The sequence below is a fragment of the Ornithorhynchus anatinus genome, chromosome 1, assembly GCF_004115215.2.
Source record: "Ornithorhynchus anatinus isolate Pmale09 chromosome 1, mOrnAna1.pri.v4, whole genome shotgun sequence".
Lineage (NCBI taxonomy): Eukaryota > Metazoa > Chordata > Mammalia > Monotremata > Ornithorhynchidae > Ornithorhynchus > Ornithorhynchus anatinus.
This window is the reverse complement of record NC_041728.1, coordinates 24,102,057-24,126,643: the sequence shown is the minus strand read 5'-3', so window position 1 is coordinate 24,126,643 and position 24,587 is coordinate 24,102,057. Positions and strand designations below refer to the sequence as shown.

The 24,587-nt window shown below is 46.0% G+C and overlaps 1 protein-coding gene across 1 annotated transcript in view; it reads left to right on the top strand.

The window, feature by feature from the left end:
* ANKRD31 (ankyrin repeat domain 31) overlaps window positions 1-24,587 on the top strand; it is a 96,499-nt gene that overhangs the window by 65,307 nt on the left and 6,605 nt on the right. The window contains exons 21-24 of the mRNA XM_029073141.2: window positions 1,983-2,079; window positions 8,743-9,787; window positions 11,471-11,611; window positions 19,447-19,546. Coding sequence (XP_028928974.1) covers window positions 1,983-2,079; window positions 8,743-9,787; window positions 11,471-11,611; window positions 19,447-19,546 — 1,383 coding nt within the window. The remainder of the gene's footprint in view (window positions 1-1,982; window positions 2,080-8,742; window positions 9,788-11,470; window positions 11,612-19,446; window positions 19,547-24,587) is intronic.

Here is a 24,587-nt window from a genome sequence, read left to right as displayed (position 1 = left end):
AATTTGTGGGGGTTTTCAGGTTAGTTGGGTGCGGCTTGCAGTATTGGTGACCACAGCAAATTTAACTGCATTTCTTTATCCTGTTGCTTCACTGGTCACAACTTCCCTAAACCCTCATTGTTCTACACTGGCTTTGTCCTAAGCTCTTTGACCCGCTGAACAAACTCATGACTTATCTGGGCTGGGCCCACCCTTAAATAGGGAATGTGCAAACTACAAGGCGAAGTCCGTGGTATAAGTGGAACTGTTTTTGTAGTTGTCTTCCTCGTTGTCTGCATGGGAGTGCTAGAAATGCAGGGAGAGGCTTATCCAAGGGACTCATTCATTCAATCGTATTTATTGAGCGCTTACTTTGTGCAGAGCACTGTACTAAGCTCTGGGGAAGTACAGTTTGGCAACAGATAGAGACAATCCCTGCCCAACAACGGTCTCGCCCCCCTTCATCAGTCCTGTGGGTATCAAGCTGAGGCTGCTATTGGGTCTCCTGTTTGTTTATGATTTGCTCATTTCTCATCCCAACTCTGATTTATAACATTGTTTAGTCTTTGGCGCCTGATTCCCCCAGAATCTAAAGGTACTCCTGCCTAGAAAGTCGGGTACCTTAGAAGGAGCAGTAATTTGTCCGGGCCACTCGAGAACTATTTAGCACCGCTATGTATAACGTAGGCAGCAATGCGGCCCACCACGTGAGTCCAGGTGAGGTGGGGTGTGACCTTCAGGTCGGGACACCAGGAAGGTAGGGTGGCAGGGAGGCCGGAAGAGGAAGATGTAGCTGAGTTGCTTATTCCACCTCTCCCAGAGCCAGGTTCTGGCTCTGGGCGGGTAGGGCAGCCACTGCTGCAGGTCTCTGGTGTCAGACATTCGGGGCCCCGCTGCATGCAGCTCTGCTGCGCCAGAAAACGCGAAAAGTGTTTGTAGCAGCAGCAGGAGCACAGAGAAGAGCGGAGCTGCTCCGCAGGTGTAAGGAGCTCTCTCAGGATGTTCCTCTCCGCTGCTGCTCCGATCACTATTGAAGATGAAAATTGTGTATATGTTTGTGTGCACGCATGATGCATGAGAGAGAAAGAGAGAGATTACCCGCTTTGCTGTCAGGAAGGAATTTAAGCAATGCAAGAGTTGCACTTAATGTTTTCTCTGATTCCCACCCAGTTTGATTTCCTCATCCCAATCTTAACCTCTAGTCCAGAGAGCATAACTTTAAAGCCTAACACTCAGTGGGGTTTTAACACCTCCTTGCCTCAGCCCTGAGAATTGTCAACGAACTAGGCAGGGCCACATTATAAAAGGTATCAAGGGGGAGGACAAATCTGTGGAAGGAGGGTGTGGGGCATGATATGAATCATTTTGTGCACACTTGGGCACGTGCATGTACACATACCCACTTCCCCTTTCCCGGAGTGTCCCAGTGTTGGGGAAAAGATGCCAAAAGCACCAGGTGGCAAGCAATCTACTTTATGCTGATGGCTGTACAATGCCCAAGCATAGTCCTGGTTTGCATAGCAGTAATTAAAAAACTCTCTGGATGCTTGTCCCCCAGCCCTCTCCTCCCCACATCATTTTCATTCCTGATTGGGTTCTGGTTACTTACCAGTGAAAATAAACACTTGCCCAAGTGCCTAGCAGGTAGGAGAGATGAAGGTGGGCCTTCAGGAAGTTAGGCAGGAGCTCTGTTGAAACTCTCCAGGTTCAGGGACTTAAAAGAAATCGGGTTTACTCTGTTCTCGCCATCTTTCCATTTGCTTTCATCGGAATCAACATCTGTGGGGAATTCTGTAGTGCGTTTGCTGCTGGCAGATACTAGTGTTCTCTTTCCCCAAAGGATGGGGGAGTATGGCATGGGAGTCATGGGCATGACTAATGTACACAGTTTGGGTCAATGAGAATTCTTCAGGTCCAGCGCCTTTGGAAGAAATAGTGCAAGTTGGTTGTCTCCTATGAATGTATTATCCTTTTCCTTATAACTTCTGTCCACCTGCCTCCAGAACAGTACAGTCAAAAGATGCTTCAGATCAAAGGGTTTCTGGATGATGTACTTGCCAAGCAGAAGGAAGAAAGGGATGACCTTGCTAAAAGATACAGGTAAGTAAGACTTGTTTCATAGGTTTTTAAAAGATGCGACTATTAGTAATCAGTCAATCAATGGTATTTGTTGAGCAGATATTGGGTGCAGAGCATGGTATTATGCGCTTAGGAGAGTACAGTGCAATCGACTTGGTAGTTATGATCCCAGCCCACAAGGAGCTCCCAGTCTAGGAAACACTGAGCTAAAGTTGGGAATTTAATAGGAATATATAAATGCTAGAAATTACCCTACTTTTCAGGGGAAACAACAAAATCATAGGGCTGGAAAGTGCCTCAGCAGAGTGCTCAGGCCATCTCCTGCTTTCTGCAGGGCTTTAGCTAACCATCCTAGAAAAAAGTTGTGTAATATATGCTTATGAATCTCGACAGAGAAAGTCTTGGTGAAGCGTTAAAGGGTCCTGCAACGATTGGAAGATACAGAAATCACCCTGCTACCTTTGAATTACCCCTTCATGTTGAGAAGCAGGTAGCCCAGTGGATAGAGCACGGGCCTGGGAGTCAGAAAGAGCTGGGTTCTAATCCCACCTCCAACACTGGCCTGCACTGTGACCTTGGGCAAGTCTATTTACTTCTCTGAGCCTCCGTTACCTTATTCATGACATGGGGACTGTGAGCCCCATGTGGGACATGGACTGGGTCCAACCAGATTAACTTGTATCTAGCCCAGTGCTTAGAACAGCACTTGGTAAATAGTAAGAGCTTAACAAATACCATTTAAAAAAAAGAAAACTTCTCGAAAAACACAAATGCCTTGGATCTGAGATTGGCTAGGTGTTTCTGAACTTGGAAGCTCAGTCTTACCATTAAAAAGGGTGAAAGCTAAGGAAAGTCCCGAGATGGGGGCTGCGCTGTGTTTGTGGAGGCTCCTTAAGGAGTCCCTTACCCACCCTGCGCTTACTCTGCCCCATTATCGCTGGCAGCAGCACTTCTGGAGGAAAGACAGTGATTTGGCTCACATTTTTAGAAACACCTGGCAGACGTCCTCACAGGCCATGCCTGGAAATCTAACAAGAGAAATTTAAGCATGCTTAGGAGTATTAGGAACAATAATAATACTACTATTATTTTGAGACTATGAACCCGTCATTGGGTAGGGATAGTCCCTATCTGTTGCCAGATTGTCCTTTCCAAGAGCTTAGTACAGTGCTCTGAATGAATGAGATCCTCGGAGAAAGCAGTCAACCGATTGCTGGCACTTTTCAAGAAATTGGGATATTACTGGACGTCTAGGAAAAAAAAAATCTCCGATGCTGTCACTCCCTTCAATTTTTTTTTAAGACTATGATCTAGCTCTTGCCATCACTAGTAATACAGTTTCTTACTCTACTAAAATTATTCTAAAGTTTTTTTTCATTTTATTCAGGTTATTTCTAGGGAACTTTTAGAAGCCTATGCTGAGGTATTTTTTTTTTTAATTAACATTTCATGGATGCCTCTGCTGGTATTTGTTGGGGCTGGCTACCATTTAATGGCTACTGCCAAAGACCAACAAAGACATTCATCTGCTCCTCAGTTTTGAGCGGGTTTCCTTAAGTTTTATAAGAAATACCATAGGGGTCAGGCCAATGGTTACAGGACACTTAGGAGGAACCAAGAGAATCACTTGAAAAGCAACATGGCCTAATGGAAAGACCACAGAACTGGGAGTCAAGGGATCTGGGTTCTAATCCCCGCTTGCCTGCAAGGTTAATTTACTTGTGCCTCAGTGTTTTTAACTGTAAAAAATGGGGATTAAATACCTGTTCTCCCTCCACTGTCCCCCCCAACTTTTTTAATGGTATTTGTTAAGTATTATTGTGTGCCAGGCACTGTACTAAGCACTGCAGTAGATACCAGCTAATCAGGTTGGACACAGTCCTTGTCCCACATGAGCCTCACAATCTTAATCCCCATTTTACAGATGAGGGAACTGAGACACAGAGCAGTGAAGTGACTCCTCACTATTGGCTTCAAAGGTCTCCATCACCTTGCCCCCTCCTACTTCACCTCCCTTCTCTCCTTCTGCATCCCAGCCCGCGCACTTCACTCCTGTGATGCTAACCTTCTCACTGTGCCTCGTTCTCTCCTGTCCCGCAGTTGACCCCTGGCCTACGTCCTACCTCTGGCCTGGAATGCCCTCCCTCCGCAAATCTGTCAAACAATCACTTTCCCCCTTCAAAGCCCTACTGAAGCCTCACCTCCTCCAGGACGGACCTACCATACTAAACCCCCCTTTCCCTCAGCTCCCCCCACCACCTCGCCCCGACTCGCTCCCTTTGCTCTACCTCCCCTCCCGCCCCACAGCACTTCTGTATATACGTACCTATCTATAATTCTATTTATTTATATTAATGCCTGTTTTACTTGTTCTGATGTGTACATAAGACTGAGCTCCTCATCTTCCCTCCCAAACCCGGTCCTCTCCCAGACTTCCCTATCACCGTGGATGGCACAACCATCCTTCCCGTCTCTCAGGCCCGCAATCTCGGTGTCATCTTTGACTCGTTTCTCTCTTTCACCCCACACATCCTATCCGTTACCGAGACCAGCCGGTTTCACCTTTACAATATTGCCAAGATCCACCCTTTCCTCTCCACCCAAACGGCTACCTTACTGCTACAGACTCTCGTTATATCCCGGCTAGATACTGTGTCAGCCTTCTCTCTGATCTCCCTTCCTCCTCTCTCGCCCCACTCCAGTCTATTCTTCACTCCGCTGCCCGGCTCATCTTCCTGCAGAAACGATCTGGGCATGTCACTCCCCTTCTAAAACACCTCCAGTGGTTGCCTATCGACCTCCGCACCAAACAAAAACTCCTCACTCTAGGCTTCGAGGCTCTACCTTCCTACCTCTCCTCCCTTCTCTCTTTCTACCGCCAACCCCACACGCTCCACTCCTCAGCCGCCCACCTCCTCCCTGTCCCTCGGTCTCGCCTATCCCGCCGTCGACCCCCGGGCCACGTCCTCCCGCGGTCCTGGAACACCCTCCCTCCTCACCTCCGCCAAACTGATTCTCTTCCCCTCTTCAAAACCCTACTTAAAACTCACCTCCTCCAAGAGGCCTTCCCAGACTGAGCTCCCCTTCTCCCTCTACTCCCTCTACCACCCCCCCTTCACCTCTCCGCAGCGTAACCCTCTTTTCCCCTCATTTCCCTCTGCTCCTCCCCCTCTCCCTTCCCATCCCCTCAGCACTGTACTCGTCCACTCAACTGTATATATTTTCATTACCCTATTTATTTTGTTAATGAAATGTACATCGCCTTGATTCTATTTAGTTGCCATTGTTTTTACGAGATGTTCTTCCCCTTGACTCTATTTATTGCCATTGTTCTCGTCTGTCCGTCTCCCCCGATTAGACCGTAAACCCGTCAAATGGCAGGGACTGTCTCTATCTGTTGCCGACTTGTTCATTCTAAGCGCTTAGTACAGTGCTCTGCACATAGTAAGTGCTCAATAAATACTATTGAATGAATATATATCTTTAATTCTATTTATTTATATTGATGCTATTGATGCCTATTTACTTGTTTTGATGTCTCTCTCCCCCCTTCTAGACTGTGAGCCCGTTGTAGGCAGGAATTGTCTCTCTTTGTTGCTCATTTGTACTTTCTAAGCGCTTAGAACAGTGCTCTGCACTCAGAAAGCACTCAGTAAATACAATTGAATGAAAGACTTGCCCCAGGCCAACCAGCAGAAAGTGGCAAAGTCCTTCTGACTCCCAGGCCTGCTGTATCCACTACACCTTGCGGCTTCCCCATAGACTGTGAACCCCATGTGGAACAGGGACTTTGTCTGCTCTGATTGTATTGAATCTACCCTAGCACTTAGCCCAGTGCTTGGCACCCAGAAAGCACTTAAAAACATTCAACGATTAATTATTAGCCATTTAGTGGCTGCCCTCCATGAACAATGGTTATGGATATACCATCTGTCACCCCTTCTACAGCCCTAACTTCCCTTCTCTTGAGCCTCACTGTTGTTTTTGACTTGCAGAGTTTCCTTCGGTAATGAATTCCATGTGATTAGCACCAACTAGATGAAGTAGGGGTTCCTTTTGCTTGTTTTTAACCCACCACTTTCAAGCTTCAAGGATACCCCACTCATCCTCATGTTGGCCCAGGCTTCTCCCCTCATAATTTTATGGGCTTTAATCATGGCCCCTCACAGCCTGCAATTTTCCAGACTGGAAGGGAGTCCCACCCCTTTCAGGGAATTTGGTAATCCAACTGCTGCAGAAAGCAGAGAAGGTAAATCAATAATAATAATAATAATGTTGGTATTTGTTAAGCGCTTACTATGTGCAGAGCACTGTTCTAAGCTCTGGGGTAGACACAGGGGAATCAGGTTGTCCCACGTGGGGCTCACAGTCTTAATCCCCATTTTACAGATGAGGGAACTGAGGCACAGAGAAGTTAAGTGACTTGCCCACAGTCACACAGCTGACAAGTGGCAGAGCTGGGATTTGAACTCATGAGCCCTGACTCCAAAGCCTGTGCTCTTTCCACTGCGCCACGCTGCTCCTCTAAAGCAAAGACAGGAAGCAGAGATACCCAAAAGATAAGTCAAACAAAGGCAGAGGCAGACAACACCAATTAAGTGGTAAATTAAGCTCTCTGTGAGCAAGGAACATGTGATCAACTCTGTTTTTTATTGTTTTAAATTGTATTTGTTCAGCACTTATTATGTGCCAGGCACTGTACTAAACCCTGGGATAGTTACAAGCTAATCTGGTTGGTCACAGTCCCTGCCCCACATGGGCCTCACAGTCTTCATTCTCACTTTAGAGACGAAGTAACAGGCACATAGAATGATAATAATAATAATAATGTTGGTATTTGTTAAGCGCTTCCTATGTGCAGAGCACTGTTCTAAGCACTGGGGTAGATACATGGTAATCAGGTTGTCCCACGTGAGGCTCACAGTCTTAATCCCCATTTTACAGATGAGGGAACTGAGGCGCAGAGAAGTGAAGTGACTTGCCCACAGTCACACAGCTGACAAGTGGCAGAGCCGGTATTCGAACCCATGACCTCTGACTCCTAAGCCCGTGCTCTTTCCACTGAGCCATACCACTTCCCTAGAAGTAAAGTGACTTGCCCAGGGTCACAGCAGACACATGGCAGTGCCAGCTTGTGCTCTGTCCATTAGGCCATGCTGATTCCTATGGGGCAGGGACTATATGACTATTATGTTGTACCCTCCCAAGCACTTAGTACAGTGTTCTGCACGCAGGAAGGGCTCAATAAATATGATTGGTTGGGTGACTGATTTGTTTGAGCTCAGGTCATAGCTGACTGGAGTAGTGGCTCATCCCACAGTGAACTTTTAAACTGCCAAGGAAGGTCCTAGGGGAAACCCTGCAGGGGCAGGAACCTGGGAAATAGAAACAGAAGGCAACTTGCTCCCTAGAGGCCTTGGTAGCAGCATTGAAATTCACAACAAGGGGGGTTACAGGTGTGAGCATTCAAAACCACAGCTACAGCTTCTGCAGAACTGTCAGATGGAGGGGGTTGAGAGGGCTGTTTTTCTTTGGTATTTTTAAGCGCTTATGTGCCAGTCACTGTACTAAGCTCTGGGGTAGATACAAGATAATCAAGTTGGTCACAGTCCCGGTCCCATATAGACCTCCAGTCTTAATCCCCATTTTGCACATGAGATAACTGAGATGGAAGGAAGTGAAGTGTCTTGCCCAAAGTCACCCAACAGACAAGTGGTGGAACTGAGATGATAATAATGTTGGTATTTGTTAAGCACTTACTATGTGCAGAGCACTGTTCTAAGCACTGGGGTAGATTTACAGGGTAATCAGGCTGTCCCACGTGAGGCTCACAGTCTTAATCCCCATTTTACAGATGAGGTAACTGAGGCACAGAGAAGTTAAGTGGCTTGCCCACAGTCACACAGCTGACAAGTGGCAGAGTCGACATTCGAACCCATGACCTCTGACTCTCAAGCCCGTGCTCTTTCCACTGAGCCATGCGGTCTCGGGCTTGAGGCTCATTTGTCCTCAGTGGGGAACTCTATCGTCATCAGTGTCAGGGAGAGAGTCATTTTAGCCTTCACTCTCTAGATTCCATTCCAACCTGTCACACTGGTGTGTCGTGGGCCTCCTGCTCTTTCTTTGGGAGTAAACTGCAAGTCTACCTGGGGGCCATTTGACTAAATTTGGATTTCTTTTATGGCTGGTGAATGGGACTGATAGAGCAGGTGCCGGGGGCTGGGAGTCAGAAGGACCTGGGTTCTGATTCCGGCTCCACCTCGTGTCGGGCATGTCACTTCACTTCTCTGTGCCTCAGTTACCTCGTTTGTAAAATGGAGTTAAGAGTGTGAGCCCCATGTGGGAAAGGGACTGTGTCCAGTCCCATTAACGTGTATTTACTCCAGGACTTAGAATAGTACTTGCCACATAGTAAAGACTTAACAAGTACCATAATTATTATTATTATTATTAAAAACAATATCAATCTTTCTGAACTCAAGTCTTTCCTCACTTAAAAATGCTGAACTCATCTCTGCTGTGCTGCTACCCTCTTGGTTTGGCTCCTCAAGAGAAGATTCAAAGAGGCTGGTTTTTTTAGATTGAAAGTAATCCAACATTTGACATTTACTTGTTTTTTGTTGGGTCTTTTTTGGATTCTGGACTCACAATTCCACCTTCTTTTTTGTTTTTTTGGTCCCGTAGGGCTTCCAAGGATTCTTTTAAGGCCGGAGCTTTGAAGGAGCAACTAACTAACCTGGCCTCTCGACAGAAGAGACTTTTGGTTGTGGCTCACAAGCAACGAGAAGTAAGCCATAAAATCCAGAACTTCAAGGCTATGAAACAAGCTTCTCTGAGGCAACAAGCCACCAACTCAGGCAGCCTTGGAGATGACGACAAGCAAAAACCTGCGGCCGCTGAGAGAACAAAGCACCCTTTGGCCGCTTTGCTTCTCCTGAGCCCTGCCACCAGCTGCTCTCTTGGAAGCGGCTCTGAGACACATCTGTTTTCAGAAAGTAGGTTTTTGGATCAGGCGGACAGCCAAAGTCCAAACAGCTGGGTGAGGGAGGAGGAAACAGAAGAAGCACTTGGACAGGAAGAATGTTCTTTAAATGATAAGACAGCTAAAAGGAAGGCTGGGGGAGACTCCTCAGAACAGACCTCAACATCCCATTACCCGGATGTCACCGAAAAAGGAGCAGTTGCTTTAGAACCTGTAGTTTTTATTAGTCAAACAAAATATTCAAAGCAAAAAGAAAATCATCTTTCTGAAATTGCACCCAAAGAAAGTGAATCCCCAGATCCCTCTGCAAAACCCAGAACATTGAATATTTCCGAGGCAACAAGCGAAATTGTCAAAAAGAATTCTTGTCAGCCAACCACTGCCCATAGCCAGGCTCCTGCCTGTTGGAATCCACCAGGAAGCACCAGTATGAAAGCAGCTTCCCAGGAGCCACCTACAGAAAGGTCCGAAAGATCATCAAGATCTTTGCCCATGCATCAGAGAGGCCCTGTTGGAGGCAGGGAAGCTTTGCTTAAGACAAAACCGGATCATCCCAAGTCGACCCAGGTCGATGGACTTGCAAATGATAGCCAAAAGTCTTTCACCCCGCTGTCATCCAGCCAACCCAGGAAACAGGAATCCTCGAACCACAGAACAGAGCGAGAAAGGCGAAACGTGAGGATCCGAGATCTGATGTTACAAGGAAAGATTACTCCAGGAGAAGATGTTCTGGAATTCAAGATGCAGGTCATTGCTTTAGCTCTGACCCGGTGTTTCTCAGAATGGGGGCTGTGGGGAAGCCATGAGGGAGTGAGTCACCAATCTCTAGGACCATTCCAAAGCAGACCTGGGCCCAGGGCAAATTGGGTAGTTCAGAGCTGTCAGTCTGTGGGACGAGATGACAGTTACGGTGTAGTATTTTCACTTCTCAACCCCCCTGCCCTACATCTCTCACCAGACCATGCTCATGAACCATTGACCCTGAAGACCGATTTGGTTCTCCCACTGGCAACTCCGCTGGACCACACAGCGGTGGGAGAGGAAAGGAAGCGGGTAAATAGTGGGGCCAGGGCATTTGCCTGGCCCTGCCAATCCCTAACCATTTCCTTCCTTCCAAGCTGTCTCTAAGCTCGGTATGGGCAGGGAACGTGTCTGCTAATTCTGTTGTACTCTCCCAAGTGCTTAGTACAGTGCTCCGCACATAGTAAGAGCTCAATAAAGACCATTGATTGATTGTGGTAGGGCCTATTTAGCTCACACCCTGTAGTCCTATTCCCTTCCCTTTTCCCTTCGTGAGCAACGCCTGGGTTGCTTTTTTTATGGTAGTTGTTAAGTGCTTACTGTACTAAGCACTGGAGTAGATACAAGGTAACTAGGTTGGACACAGTCCCTGTATCACATGGGACTCACAGTCTTAATTCCCATTTGACAGATGAGGGAACTGAGGCACAGAGAAGTGAAGTGACTTGCCCAAGGTCACACAGCAGACAAGTGGCAAAGCCGGGATTAGAACCCAGGTCCTTCTAACTCCCGGGCCCGGGCTCTATCCACTAGGCCAAGCTCCAGGCCAGTCCCTATCCCTTCCAGGATGGTTCTTGGATTCCCTTCAACTTGGCCCCAGCCCCATTTGACTCCCTCTGATTTAGGCCCCAAGGCACATACCCTAATCATTTTAGTGTGTTGCTTTTTTGTGAGACTGCAATTAACAGAGGTACTTGAAAGACTATATTGCCTTCTAGATAAAGCATGTCATGAAAGCATGCTTTCTGGCAGAATTGATTACATCTTCTTAAGAGCATTAAATGCATTTGAATCTCATCTCATCAGTTTCTTCATCTGGGAAATGGAGATTAAATACCTGTTTTCTTCCTCACCCCCCGTTCCTCCCTTTAGACTTTGAGACACAGGTGGCACGGGAGCTTTCAAATCTGATCGTATTGTATGTTTGTAAGCCCAGCGCTTAGTACAGAACATAGCACTTAAAATGCTATTGTTATTATCATCATTATTATTCCTACTACTATTCTCAGGGGTAGATTATCCAGTTAGTGAATTATCCAGGTCCTTCCTATTCCTCTCTCTCCCTCTGGTGGCATCCCTCCTAGATACTGCCCTGCTCATTAGCACCTTCACCAGAAGGAATAGGGGGAAATCAAGGAGGTAAACCCAGGTCACTGGCTTTTTTCTAGCAGCTGTGGTGAAAGGTTTGGTGTGTGGGAACAGTGAAGTTGGCACTATTCTTTAAAACGTGGTTTTCCATTATCGCGCAACCACTGTCCCCCCATGACCAGATATAATTGGCTGCAAAGGCAAGATACAAAATTAGCCACCGTAGCTGCTCCAATTTAGCTGGAACAGGATTTCAGAATGTTGTTTCTTTCACCCAAAAGATAATTTTTGTTAACCTCTCATTCTTTTTTTTCACTTTAGAACCTCAGTTACAAAGCCAGTATTTTGCCCAATGGAAAGGTGAAGGATGAGAGCGGAAATATTTATATCAGCCCCATTGCCTGGATTAAACAACTCCTAGGAAGTAATATATCTGTGACCTGGAAGTACGTATGGAATAAGGTAGGGAGTCCCTTTTCTTCAACAGTTTCTTAAGGAAATGTATTCTCTCAAACAAGGGTGAGATTATACGCTGTACAGTCTGGATACCAGTTATGTGACCACTGGGTGGATTGATTGGTTGTAAGAACAGTTGGAGCCAATTCTGACCCATGAGCACAAGGAAAAAGGGCTGCTGGAAAAATGTGTGAGATTACTCTGTTGGCTTCCTTAAACTTGAGATCTGTGGAGGTCTCTGGGCTCTTGCTGGTATTTCAAGTCCCATCTCCAAATGGTGGTAATAATAGTAATAATAATAAAATAACAATGAACGGTGAAAATATTAGCAATAGTAATTATGTGCCAGACACCAAGTGCTGGGGGAGATTCACAATAATCAGATCTGATGCACACAGTCATTCCACACGGGCTCACAGTCTAAGAGGCAGGGAGAATGTGTATCATCACCATTTTAAAGATGAGGAGACTGAGGCACAGAGAGGTTCGGTGACTTGCCCAAGATCACCCAACAGACCAGTGGCAGAGCTGGGCCTAGAATCCGGATCTCTTGACTTCTAGTCCCGTGGTTTTCCGCAAGACCACACTGCCTCTCAAGGGGACCGCATTCCCCAGGAGAATTCATTCATTCAATAGTATTTATTGACCGCTTACTATGTGCAGAGGACTGTTCTAAGCGCTTGGAATGTACAAGTCGGCAACAGATAGAGACAGTCCCTGCCCTTTGACGGGCTTACAGTCTAATCGGGGGAGACAGACAGACAAGAACAATGGCAATAAATAGAGTCAAGGGGAAGAACATCTCATTAAAACAATAGCAAATAAATAGAATCAAGAATGAGGTCAGACTCCATCAAGCCCAGGAAACAGGACCTGTTATGGGTACTACATACCACACTCGTCTCCCAGCCCAGGAGCCATGGGACCAAATCAGGTCCCAGAAGCAAAGGTGGAGGGGAAGCAGTTTGAGGAGTGGAATGGCTACATCGGTTGGGAATTCCAGTGCTTAACCTCTCTTCTCTCTCTGGGGACCAAGCCTAGAAGTGAGAGCCTCACAGTACATTGTCCTGGGCCCCACACTGCCGTGGGACAACCCTGCCAACTGGCTTTCTGGCCAAGTATGGGAGGTACAGTTCCTTGGCTCAGACTGGGCCTGGCCCCAAGCTCTTCTACTCAAGATGGTGAGGGGTGAGTCAGCCTCTCCTCAATCACTTGCTGGACCTCCTGTAGTGTCACTGCGCTAGGGCATTTAATAATGGTGGTATTTGTTAAGCGCTTGCTATATGCAAAGCACTGTTCTAAGCGCTGGGAGGATACAAGGTGATCAGGTTGTCCCACATGGGGCTCACAGTTTTCATACCCATTTTACAGATGAGGGAAATGAGGCCCAGAGAAGTAAAGCGACTTGCCGACAGTCACATAGCTGACAGGTGGCAGAGCTGGGATTCGAACCCATGACCTCTGTCTCAGGATGTCCCAGTGAAGAACGGCCAGCCACTTAGATACGACATTTCTCTTGGCCCAGAGGATGCTACATAGCTGGAATCGGCTGCCACCCACAAAAATGGGCTCAGTGAATCTGCTTTCCGTCACAGCCGCACGGCCAGAGTCTAGCAGCTGACGGCACAGGTTCTCTCTCTCCTTGGCCAGCTGGTAGGGAAGCAGCATGGCCTAGTGGATAGAGCAAGGGCCTGGGAGTCAGAAGGTCATGGCTTCGAATTCCAGCTCCACCACTTGTCTGCTGTGTGGCCTTGGGCAAGTCACTTCGCTTCTCTGTGCCTCAGTTCCGTCATCTGTAAAATGGGGATTAAGACTGAGAACCCTATGTGGGACAGGGACTGTATCAGCCCAATTATCTTGTATCTACCCAGCACTTAGAACAGTGCCTGGCACATAGTAATCACATAACAAATATCATAATTATCATTATTATTATTATTATTAGGGAAGCTTGTTTTCTGTTGGCCTTCAGGAAGGTGAATCCATTCTCCCAACAGAAATATCTGGCTGTTACCCAGAGAACATCTGCCCTCCCTCTGAATCTGGCTGTTCCTCCTTCTAGGGGCAGGCCTCGTCCTTGCTCCCCCCACACTACATCAATTTTCATCTTCAGAGTTCTTTTCAAATGCATTTTTCACCTGAGATACACTTCTCGGATAAGATGCCTTTTTGTGTCACGATGATCTTTAAATAAACCTGTGAATACTGGGCGTTTTTTTTTTTTTCCCTTGGAATGTCTGAGACGAGACTATATAAAAGAGCCCCCAAACACCCTTCCCTTTTTTTTGCAAGCTAGTGATACCTTGTAATTGCTTCATCCCACAGCCTAAATGTGTCTGTAACTTTAACTTAATCTGTCTATTCAAAGACTTCCATGGGTGATATGTGGCAACCAATAGCTGCCTGGTGACAAGGCATTGAGGAAGTAGCATGGCGTAGTGCCACTCAATCTCCAGTTGGCTCCTTCCCCTCTGCCTTCAAACATGCCCACGTCTCCCCCATCCTAAAAAAACCCACTCTTGACCCCACTTCCCCCTCCAGTTATCGCCCTATCTCCCTACTACCCTTCCTTTCCAAAATCCTAGAACGAGTCATCTACAATCGATGCTTAGAATTCCTTAACTCCCATTCTCTCCTAGACCCCTCCAATCTGGCTTCCATCCCCACTCTACCGAGACTGCTTTCTCTAAGGTCACCCATGACCTCCTTCTTGCCAAATCCAATGGCTCCTGCTCCATTCTAATCCTCCTTGACCTCTCCACTGCCTTTGACACTGTCGACCATCCCCTCCTCCTCCATACCTTATCTCACCTTGGCTTCACGGACTCCGTCCTCTCCTGGTTCTCCTCTTACCTCTCTGGCCGGTCATTCTCGGTCTCCTTCGCTGGAGCCTCCTCCCCCTCCCATCCTTTAACTGTTGGAGTTCCTCAAGGGTCAGTTCTTGGCCCTCTTCTGTTCTCCATTTACACTCGCTCCCTCGGTGAACTCATCCGCTCTCACGGCTTTGACTACCATCTCTACGCAGATGACACGCAGATCTACATCTCCTCCCCGTCCTCTCCCCCTCCCTTTAGGCTAGCATCTCCTCCCACCTCCGGGATGTCTCCACCTGGATGTCGGCCCGCCACCTAAAACTCAACATGAGCAAGACTGAGCTCCTCATCTTCCCTCCCAAACCCGGTCCTCTCCCAGACTTCTCTATCACCGTGGATGGCACGACCATCCTTCCCGTCTCTCGGGCCCGCAATCTCGGTGTCATCCTTGACTCGTCTCTCTCGTTCACCCCACACATCCTATCCGTTACCGAGACCTGCCGGTTTCACCTTTACAATATCGCCAAGATCCGCCCTTTCCTCTCCACCCAAACGGCTACCTTACTGCTACGGGCTCTCGTTATATCCCGGCTAGACTACTGTGTCAGCCTTCTCTCTGATCTCCCTTCCTCCTCTCTCACCCCACTCCAGTCTATTCTTCACTCCGCTGCCCGGCTCATCTTCCTGCAGAAACGATCTGGGCATGTCACTCCCCTTCTTAAACAACTCCAGTGGTTGCCTATCGACCTCCGCTCCAAACAAAAACTCCTCACTCTAGGCTTCGAGGCTCTCCATCACCTTGCCCCTTCCTACCTCTCCTCCCTTCTCTCTTTCTACCGCCCACCCTGCACGCTCCGCTCCTCCGCCGCCCACCTCCTCGCCGTCCCTCGGTCTCGCCTATCCCGCCGTCGACCCCTGGGCCATGTCCTCCCGCGGTCCCGGAATGCCCTCCCTCCTCACCTCCGCCAAACTGACTCTCTTCCCCTCTTCAAAACCCTACTTAAAACTCACCTCCTCCAAGAAGCCTTCCCAGACTGAGCTCCTCTTCTCCCTCTACTCCCTCTACCACCCCCCCTTCACCTCTCCGCAGCTTAACCCTCTTTTCCCCCCATTTCCCTCTGCTCCTCCCCCTCTCCCTTCCCATCCCCTCAGCACTGTATTCGTCTGCTCAACTGTATATATTTTCGTTACCCTATTTATTTTGTTAATGAAATGTACATCGCCTCGATTCTATTTAGTTGCCATTGTTTTTACGAGATGTTCTTCCCCTCGACTCTATTTATTGCCATTGTTCTTGTCTGTCCGTCTCCCCCGATTAGACTGTAAGCCTGTCAAACGGCAGGGACTGTTTATATCTGTTGCCGACTTGTTCAATAGTATTTATTCAATAGTATTTATTGAGTGCTTACTATGTGCAGAGCACTGTACTAAGCGCTTGGGATGAACAAGTCGGCAACAGATAGAGACAGTCCCTGCCGTTTGACGGGCTTACAGTCTAATCGACGGGCTTACAGTCTAATCGACGGGCTTACAGTCTAATTCCAAGCACTTAGTACAGTGCTCTGCACATAGTAAGTGCTCAATAAATACTATTGAATGAATAGTGGAAAGAACCCAGGCCTGGGAGTCAGAGGACATGGGTTTTAATCCTGGCTCCATCATTCGTCTGCTGTGTGACCTTGGGCAAGTTACTCCACTTCTCTGTGCCTCAGTTTCCTCATCTGTAAAATGGAGATTTAATCCTACTCCCTCTTCTTAGACTGTATGCCCCTTGTGGGACAGGGACTGTGTCGAACCTGAATATCTCATATCTTCCCCTGTACTTAGAACAGTGCTTGGCACATAGTAAGCACTTAACAAATCTAATTATTATCATTATTATTGTTGTTATTTTTAAAATGAAGTAGTTCAGTCCCTAAAGAGCATGGACCTGTTTCAGGGATTCAGATGTTTGGATATCCTTAACAAATGCAGAGGATTCAAAGAACATGAACTTTTGGATCCTTTATGCTGAATATTAGCAAATGTATAAAGGGGAAACTTTCCCTTCCGCAATCCATAATCCTTATTCGTATTGTGCTTTACTCCTTCAAAACCATCTCTGAAAATGACCAGATGAAATCTGTGCTCATCACCCCTCAAAAAACTTGGACATTTGGAAAAATTTTTGGATTCCTGCTCTCCAGGTGACTGATGGCCCAGGGAAGAGGGCAAGTGGAGGTGTGCATTTGCTGGGGAAAACACAGTCTCAGAGGAACCCCACCACTCTCTTTTCCATCAGGCTCAGGCCTAAGGGCTGGGTTCCCAGCAGGGTTTCTGCAGCAGCAGCAGGGAATCCATCAATCAATAATAATATTTGAGTGCCCACTAAATTCTGAGCACCATACTAAATTCTTGAGAAATTACATTAGAGTTAGAAAACATCTGTCTTTTTTGGCAGGGGGGTATTTGTTAAGCACTTACTGTGTGTCAAATACTGTTCATTCATTCTGTTCTAAGTGCCGTTCTAAGTCCTGGGGTAGATACAAGTTAATTAGGTTGGACACAGGCCCTGTCCCACTTGGGGCTTACAGTCCAAGTAGAAGGGCGAATGAGAACTCAGGCACAGAGAAGTTAAATGATTGTACCAAGATCATACAACAGACAAGTGATGGACCTGAGATTAGAACCCAGGTCTTCTGACACCCAGGCCTATGCTCATTCCACTAGGCGGTGATGCTTCTCTTCCATTGAGGAGTTTACAGTCTAGAGGGGAGGCAAGTACAAAATAAATTACAGATGGGAAGAAGAAGAGACTGTAATCTCGTTGTGGACAGGGAACATGTCTACTAACCCTGTTTTAATGTACTTTTCCAAGGGCTTAATACAAACTGTGAATGGAAAGATGGATATGGGAAAGTACTCAAATCTGTCAGTGAAAACTACGTTTAGAGGTAGCTCAGGTCTGACAGTATTAATCAGACTCAATTTTCCAGCACACTTGAGCAAGGGAGTGAGGTTTCAAGAAATTTTAGATATAGCCTCTGCTTTGCATCACTTTGTTTCTCAACAAAAGAAATAGAACTTCCTCATGTCGAATTACTATTGGTTCTATCTGAAGTCAGAAAGGTAGAAAGCACTACAGAGACCCAAATTCTAGGCTCTGCTCCAGCTCAAGCCTATTTCTGGCCCCCACCTCTATTTTTCTTTTGGCAAGACTTATATAGGCCCAATTTGATGTGAGCAGAATGGAGGATAATTGTATAAAAATATAGTGGTTTGCGCTGGGTCAGGGGCAGGGAACAGAAGGACTCGGGGGGGGGGACTTGCATTCAGAAACTTGGGTTTCTCACATGCATTTACCCCCAAATGCTCAGTAATCAATATGACATTCAGACACCTCTGGTTAGAAATGAAATGCTCGGATTTGGGAAAGGCCTGCAGAGGCCTGGCAAAGGAGGAATTGGGGTCAGGCTAGGAAATTGAGCTCAATAATAATAATAACTAATATTCAAATATGATCCACGGCACATTAGTGGAGTCCAAAACTTGATACTTTTTTGCCTACATGTTCTGACTCCAGAGCAAAAGGGAGGCATAGGGAAAAATGTGATGGGTCTAGATCTTTCATTCATTCAGTCATATTTACTGAGCACTTACTATGAGATCATCCATGGCTTTCCCAGAGCAGGGTTCATTGTGCTTTTCTGGGTGCAAGTCAATCATTCTGGGTGCAGGTCAGAGCACTTACCATGTACAGAGCACTGTATTAAGTACTTGGGAGATTACAGTAGAACAGATTTGGTAGGCGCATTCCTTGCCCACAAGGAGCTTACAGTCTAGCGGAGGAGACAGATATTAAATTATGGATTATGAACAGTCAATCATTGATATTTATTGAGCAGTTACTGAGGTCAGTGCACTGTACTAAGTGCTTGTGGGAATACAAAAGGGAATGAGGCGCTAGAGGCCACACCACACTGCCAGGTGAAAGACTCTTGCTTTCCCCTCACAGAGTTTGGAGGCTCCAAAGAAGATGCTCACCATCTCTGATTTCAGAGCAACCCCAGGGGGTTGGGTCTAGATTGGGTGGGATCCAGGGGATTGTTTCATTTTGGAGCGGCTGAGTCCATCCCCAAAGGAAATTGTACATATCAGGGGGTCGAAAAGCATAAATTCCAGGGAGAGCAGTCCATAATGGGTTACTAGAAGGAAAGGGAGGGCTGCAGAAGGAAAAGTTAGAGATAGCAAATTGTAGGACCCTAATCTCCAAGCAGAATTCAGGGCTGGATGGACCATTGGTGGAACCAGAAGTGGAACTATCCCGGTACTTCCCCGTATCTCGTAAGGGCCCCCTGAGCCAGCTGTGACCCAGGGTGACAGAACATCTCCTGGACCATTCTAAATTGGAGAGGTCCATGCCTGCATTTCACCTGCAAGAATCTACCAGTTACCATAACGTACCACTCATAATAATAATAGCAATGTTGATATTTGTTAAGCACTGACTATGTGCCGAGCACTGTTCTAAGTGCTGGGGTTGATACAGGGTCATCAGGTTGACCCATGTGAGGCTCACCGTCTTAATCTCCATTTACTGATGAGGTCACTGAGACACCGAGAAGTTGTGACTTGCCCAAAGTCACATAGCTGACAGGTGGCGGAGTAGGATTAGAACCCATGACCTCTGAAACCTAAGCCCGTGCTCTTTCCACTGAGCCATGCTGCTTCTCTATTACTACTGCTCCTGCCAAGCCATCTCATCTGCCATCATACCTAGCTCTGCTGCCCTCTGAGCTAAGTGGTGTAACCCAAGTTCACAAACAGGCAAGAGTACATCCCCACGCTCACATCTAGACGTTAGCCTTCAGTTCCATTCTAATAATGTAAGAGTCTGTATTTTTCAGAACGCATTGACTTAAGGTTTCAGTATGCATTATTTATAGAGCGCTATGACTGTGCAGTTAACAAATTTGCAGATGAAGAAATGGGTCTCTTTGTCCCAGGGAGTTCTTATGGTCTTGCAATTTTGTTTTTGAAAACGACTAGGTAACCTATCTTGGGAAAGAGCTTTCCAAGTACATTTCTGAAGAAGTACAGAAATCTGTGGAACCGAAATTGCCTCCGCCAAGCCAGCCCTGCCCATCAGGTATGCACAACTCTCGGTCCAGTTGGAAAGGCTGCAGATGTTTCATGGACCCTGAAAGCATCTGTTGCAGGAATTAACCCTGATCCAATTCCTTTTTCTGACCACAGTCTGTCCGAAACTCTGCTGTATGGTGAGGGAAAAAAAATCTTATTCCCCTGGTCTTGATGCCAGGAGTTGGAGAGTTTCCTATATTCTCTGAAAGCAAAACCATAATTGATCATTGCTCTGGGTGCTGGACTTTCAGCACGGATCTAATGGAACTAGCCAAGTCTTAGGAAAGCCAACTGAGGAGTGGCCCCCCACCAGCAGTTCCCGTTCAGGCCTCAGAGGGAAGAGCAATCGGTACCACCTTTTCTTGAGAGAGGGGCTGGTTAAACCAGATACCCGTGTCGAGTGGAAGTCATTTTTTCCAGGTTTTTAAATGATTTTCAACTTGGCCTTTTAATTCCTCTTCACTTTACTCCATGAACTTCTTTAGCATCTCCAACCAAAAAAAAAAAAAAGAAAACAGTATGTCCTGATGCCTCAGGAAGAAGCTTCACGGCTTCTTTATGAGAGAATTTTCTTTCCAATCCCAGCTTTATCCTCTGCCTTTTAAATTCCTTTCTTAACAAAGAGCCTGCATTTCTTGCCAACTGAGGTGCTAAGATATCTGCTACTGTTGCCTTGAATAATTTAGTTTAGCTTTTGAATCATTGCCGCTGACCATTCGGCCATAGTAACAGTACAGGAAAGACAAGTGTGTTCTAGAATATTCAGAAAGTAATTAATTGCACATGATATGTGAATAACATTAAGAAATCCAGTTTTCTCAAATCATATTGTCTCGAACTTCATATTTTCCGGAGAGCTACCTTAGATAAAAGGCTTTTTCCCAAGTCCCCTCTCCCTTTCCAATATAAGGGGATTACTATTATATATATCGTATCGTACAATCAGTTCTGCTAAAATGGATGTTTTCAAAATGCATTTTGGTTAGAAACAGCAAAATTTGGGAAAATTTTTTCCAATAAAATGGGGCTAATCTGGATACAACATGACAGGGTCAGAAGAAATAGATTGTGTGCAAAAAAAGGGGGACATCAGACATGTAGTATTTCAATGTGTAATTCCCTTACTGTGGGGTTCTGCAAGAACACAACCTCCATATTATAGAAGGACTGGGTGTAAAGTGTATTTGGGACAGCAAGTAAGTCCTCTGCCACAATAATCACCCACCCACCCCATTTTAATTTTATCCTCAACAAAGGGGAGAAGGTGGAATGCTAAGTCAACCACCCGGCCTGTGGAGAGGTCATCAGGGAGAGTTCCTTGGAGTCCCCTGGGTTGGGACTTTTCCCTTCAGTTCCACTGCTTCACCAGTCTTCTCCTTTGCTCTCCTCCTCTTCCCCAGGTTGAACTCTTTCCATCCCTTTTAAATGGCAAGGGGTTGGGTCACTACTATCATTTCCCTAATTGTCCCAGAACAGTTATATTTATTTTTAATAGAACAATACAATCACGTACTTTAGCAAGCCCAGGTGGAATTTCTAGGGACTTACTATAGAGTACTACTTTCTCTGTTACCTGCACAAGTAGTTTCTGATTATGGGTTTTCTTCCCCCCACAAACTGCAGGTCCCCTCCTTCCCTTTTATATAGTACAGATGAGGAAACTGAGAGCCAGATTTGCCCAAGATCACAGATCAAATGAAGGCAAAGTTGGCACTAAAGCCAGGTCCTCTGACTCCCAGACCCAGGCCCTTTCCACCACCCATGCTGACACTTCTTTGTTCATGACCCAGCCTTTGATTGGTGCAGAGTGCCCAAGGCCCAAGGGGAATTGGAGAAAGTAGGTAAAATTTTGAGAAATAAAAAAGGGGAAAGACAAGAAATGACAAAATAATGTTAAATCTAATTAGGAAAAATACCAAGTGATGCAAACCTGAGAGTCTGGTGAAAGAGCAATGCAAAATATCTCTTCACCCAGAAAAGCTGTAAACATGTGGAATGGTGGTGTGTTTTTTTTTTCAAAGCACTAGAGGCTGTGCAGACAGAAAGTGGTACTGGGATCAAGAAAGGTTTGGACAAATTAATAGCTATTAGGTCGGTAATGGGTTATTAGAGGAAAAATATAGCGGTGTTAAAAAGGTTGTGTAGTTTAGATAGACTCAAGGAAGACAGAGTTATGGATGATGGGCTATTAGATGAAAATATTAGGGATGATCAATGCTACCTCCCTAATCATGACGTTGGTTGTCTAGAGGGGCAGCCATTGTAAGTTTGCTTCAAACCTCTTTTGATGACACAAGAGACAGAATTCTGGGATGGATTAGTCTGACCTAATACTGCGTGCATCTATTTTTCTGATTATGCAAATAGAACAGAAAGTACATGTCGGGGAGACTTAGAAATGATAGCTTGTCCTCATTGTTGAAGATTGAGAATCCTTGCTTTAGGTCTGAGGGATAAATGCCTCCCAAAAGTGGATAAAGGGATTTAAAAATATCTGACTAATATTAATTATGGTATTTGTTAAGCGCTTACTATGTGCTATGCACTGTTCTAAGAACTGGGGTAGATACAAGGTAATCAGGTTGTCTCATGTGGGAGTCACAGTCTTAATCCCCTTTTTACAGATGTGGTAACCGAGGCACAGAGAAGTTAAGTGACTCGCCCAATGTCACATAGCAGACAAGTGGCAGAGATGGGATTAGAACCCACATCCTCTGACTCTCGAGCCCGTACTCTTGCCACTATGGTTTAGGTGATTGGCAAAGCATTAAAACCTTTAGACCCTTGAAAGTGCATGCATGAAAACAGCACAGTTTTGCTCTGAAGCTCCAAATGCCCCTCACCTTTCCCATAAAAACAAAAGTTCTGTATGAGACCATCAGCAGAGGCGTGACATGGGTTTATCTTTGGGTGGGGCTGCGCAAGGTCGTTTTTTCGCAACCCAGGCCAACTTGCAGCATACAAACAAAACTTTGAAACCCTTCCTCAAACAATGGAGTGCTGGGAAACAGGAGTGATGGACAGTTCATTACTGCATGCAGCACCCAGAAGAGGGATGGTGAGTTTCCTCTTTGGGATTGCCGTGGTAGTAAGAGGAGGAATTAGATACAGTACCAGCGACTCGTTGAACAAGTGTGACGGCACAAGGGAATACAATCTCTGTAGTAAAGAAGAGACCGTCACACCAGCTTCTTGAACCACCCATTCAGTGGGTGAAACTCACTGTCATGAGGTAGTCGTCCTGTTTCAAGATGACACTGCCGACGTATAACTTGGCAGAGGCAACAGACCTCCAATTTTTGTCGATCCTTGATGATCACCGTGACACTAACCAGTGGAGAGGGTTGATGGAACAAAACCTTTTGTGGGCTGGTTTTTTTTTTTCCCACACATTCATAGACAAGCTCAGCAGATCAAGGTGATGTTGTGGTCACTGTAGTGGTTGAAGTGCTCCATTCAACTAAGAAGCAGCAGCATGACTCAGGACAACATTTCTGTGACTGTCTACTAGGAAATTAACTCTTGCATGACTGATCCTTTGAAGATCCTCCTCCTTAGTTTCTACCAGGAGGGCCGAGGAAGTGAACCCTTCACCTCCTATGAAGCTCATTCTCAAAGAATAAAATTGGAAGAGGGGTGGAAACTGTTCCCACTTGATACTTTTTATTTAAAACTTCTTGGAGTACAAAACTACTTAAAGCAAACATTCTACGAAGAAAGCTTTCCATTTCCCTATTTACCTATATATTTTATATCCCTTATTTTTGAATTCTCTATTCTTTATCACCATGGCATCCAGGCACTCAAGCACATTAGGCTAAATTTATTTAACTAAGAGGAAGAGAAAATGTCTTTCTCCTAAAGTCGTTCACTTAATGTACGATAATTATGATATTCCTTTGACAGGCCCCATCATTTGAAAACACATGCATTTCCAGGAAAAACAGCTGTGTTCTTTTCCTCAAAATGGCCCATGGCCCACTGACTCATTGTTAAAAATTAATATCTCAAAGGAAGGATTTCTTCGCTGAAATGTGGTCAGTGTAGCTCTTCTCATATCGAAGGATGATAAATAATTCATTTATGCATTCAGTTGTATTTATTGAGCGCTTCCTGTGTGCAGAGCACTGTATTAAGCACTTGAGAGGGTACAGTATAACAATAAGCAGACACATTCCTTGCCCACAATGAGCAGTCTAGAGGGGGAGATGAACATTAATATAAATAAATTAAAGATATGTATATAAGTGCTGTGGGGCTGGTAGGGGAAGATGAATAAAGGGAGCAGGTCAGGGTGATGCAGATGGGAGTGGGATAAGAGGAAGAGGGGAGGGCTTAGTCAGGGAAGGCCTCTTGGAGGAGATGTGCCTTCAGTAAGGCTTTAAAGCAGGGGAGAGTAATTGCCTGTCAGATTTAAGAAGGGAGGTCATTCCAGGTCAGAGGCAGGACGTGGATGAGGGGTCGGCGGTGAGATAGACTACACAGAGGTACAGTGAGATAGTTGGCATTAAAGGAGCAAAGTGTACGGGCTGGGTTATAGTAGGAGAGTAGTGAGGTGAGGTAGGAGGGGACAAGGTGATTGACTGCTTTGAAACCAGTGGTGAGAAGTGTTTGTTTGATGCCGAGGTGGATGGGCAACCACTGGAATTTCTTGAGGAGTGCAGAAACGTGGCCTGAACATTTTTAGAGAAAATTGATCCAGGCAGCAGAGAGAAGTATGGACTGGAGTGGGGGGAGACAGGAGGCTGGGAGGTCAGCAAGAAGGCTGATGCAGTAATGCAGGTGGGATAGGATAAGTGATTGTATTAACATGGCAACAGTTTGGAGGGGAGCAAAGAGCTGATTTTAGCTATGTTATGAAGGTGGAACCGAAAGAATTTAGTAATGGATTGAATGTGTGGGTTGAATGAGAGAGAGAAGTCAAGGATAACTCCAAGGTTACGGACATAATGCAGAACAAATATGAATGCACATCCATTTAAAAATATTTATTTATGATATTGAGTTTTTGCTAATATTTAGACACCTCAGGAAGAAATCTGCCTGCG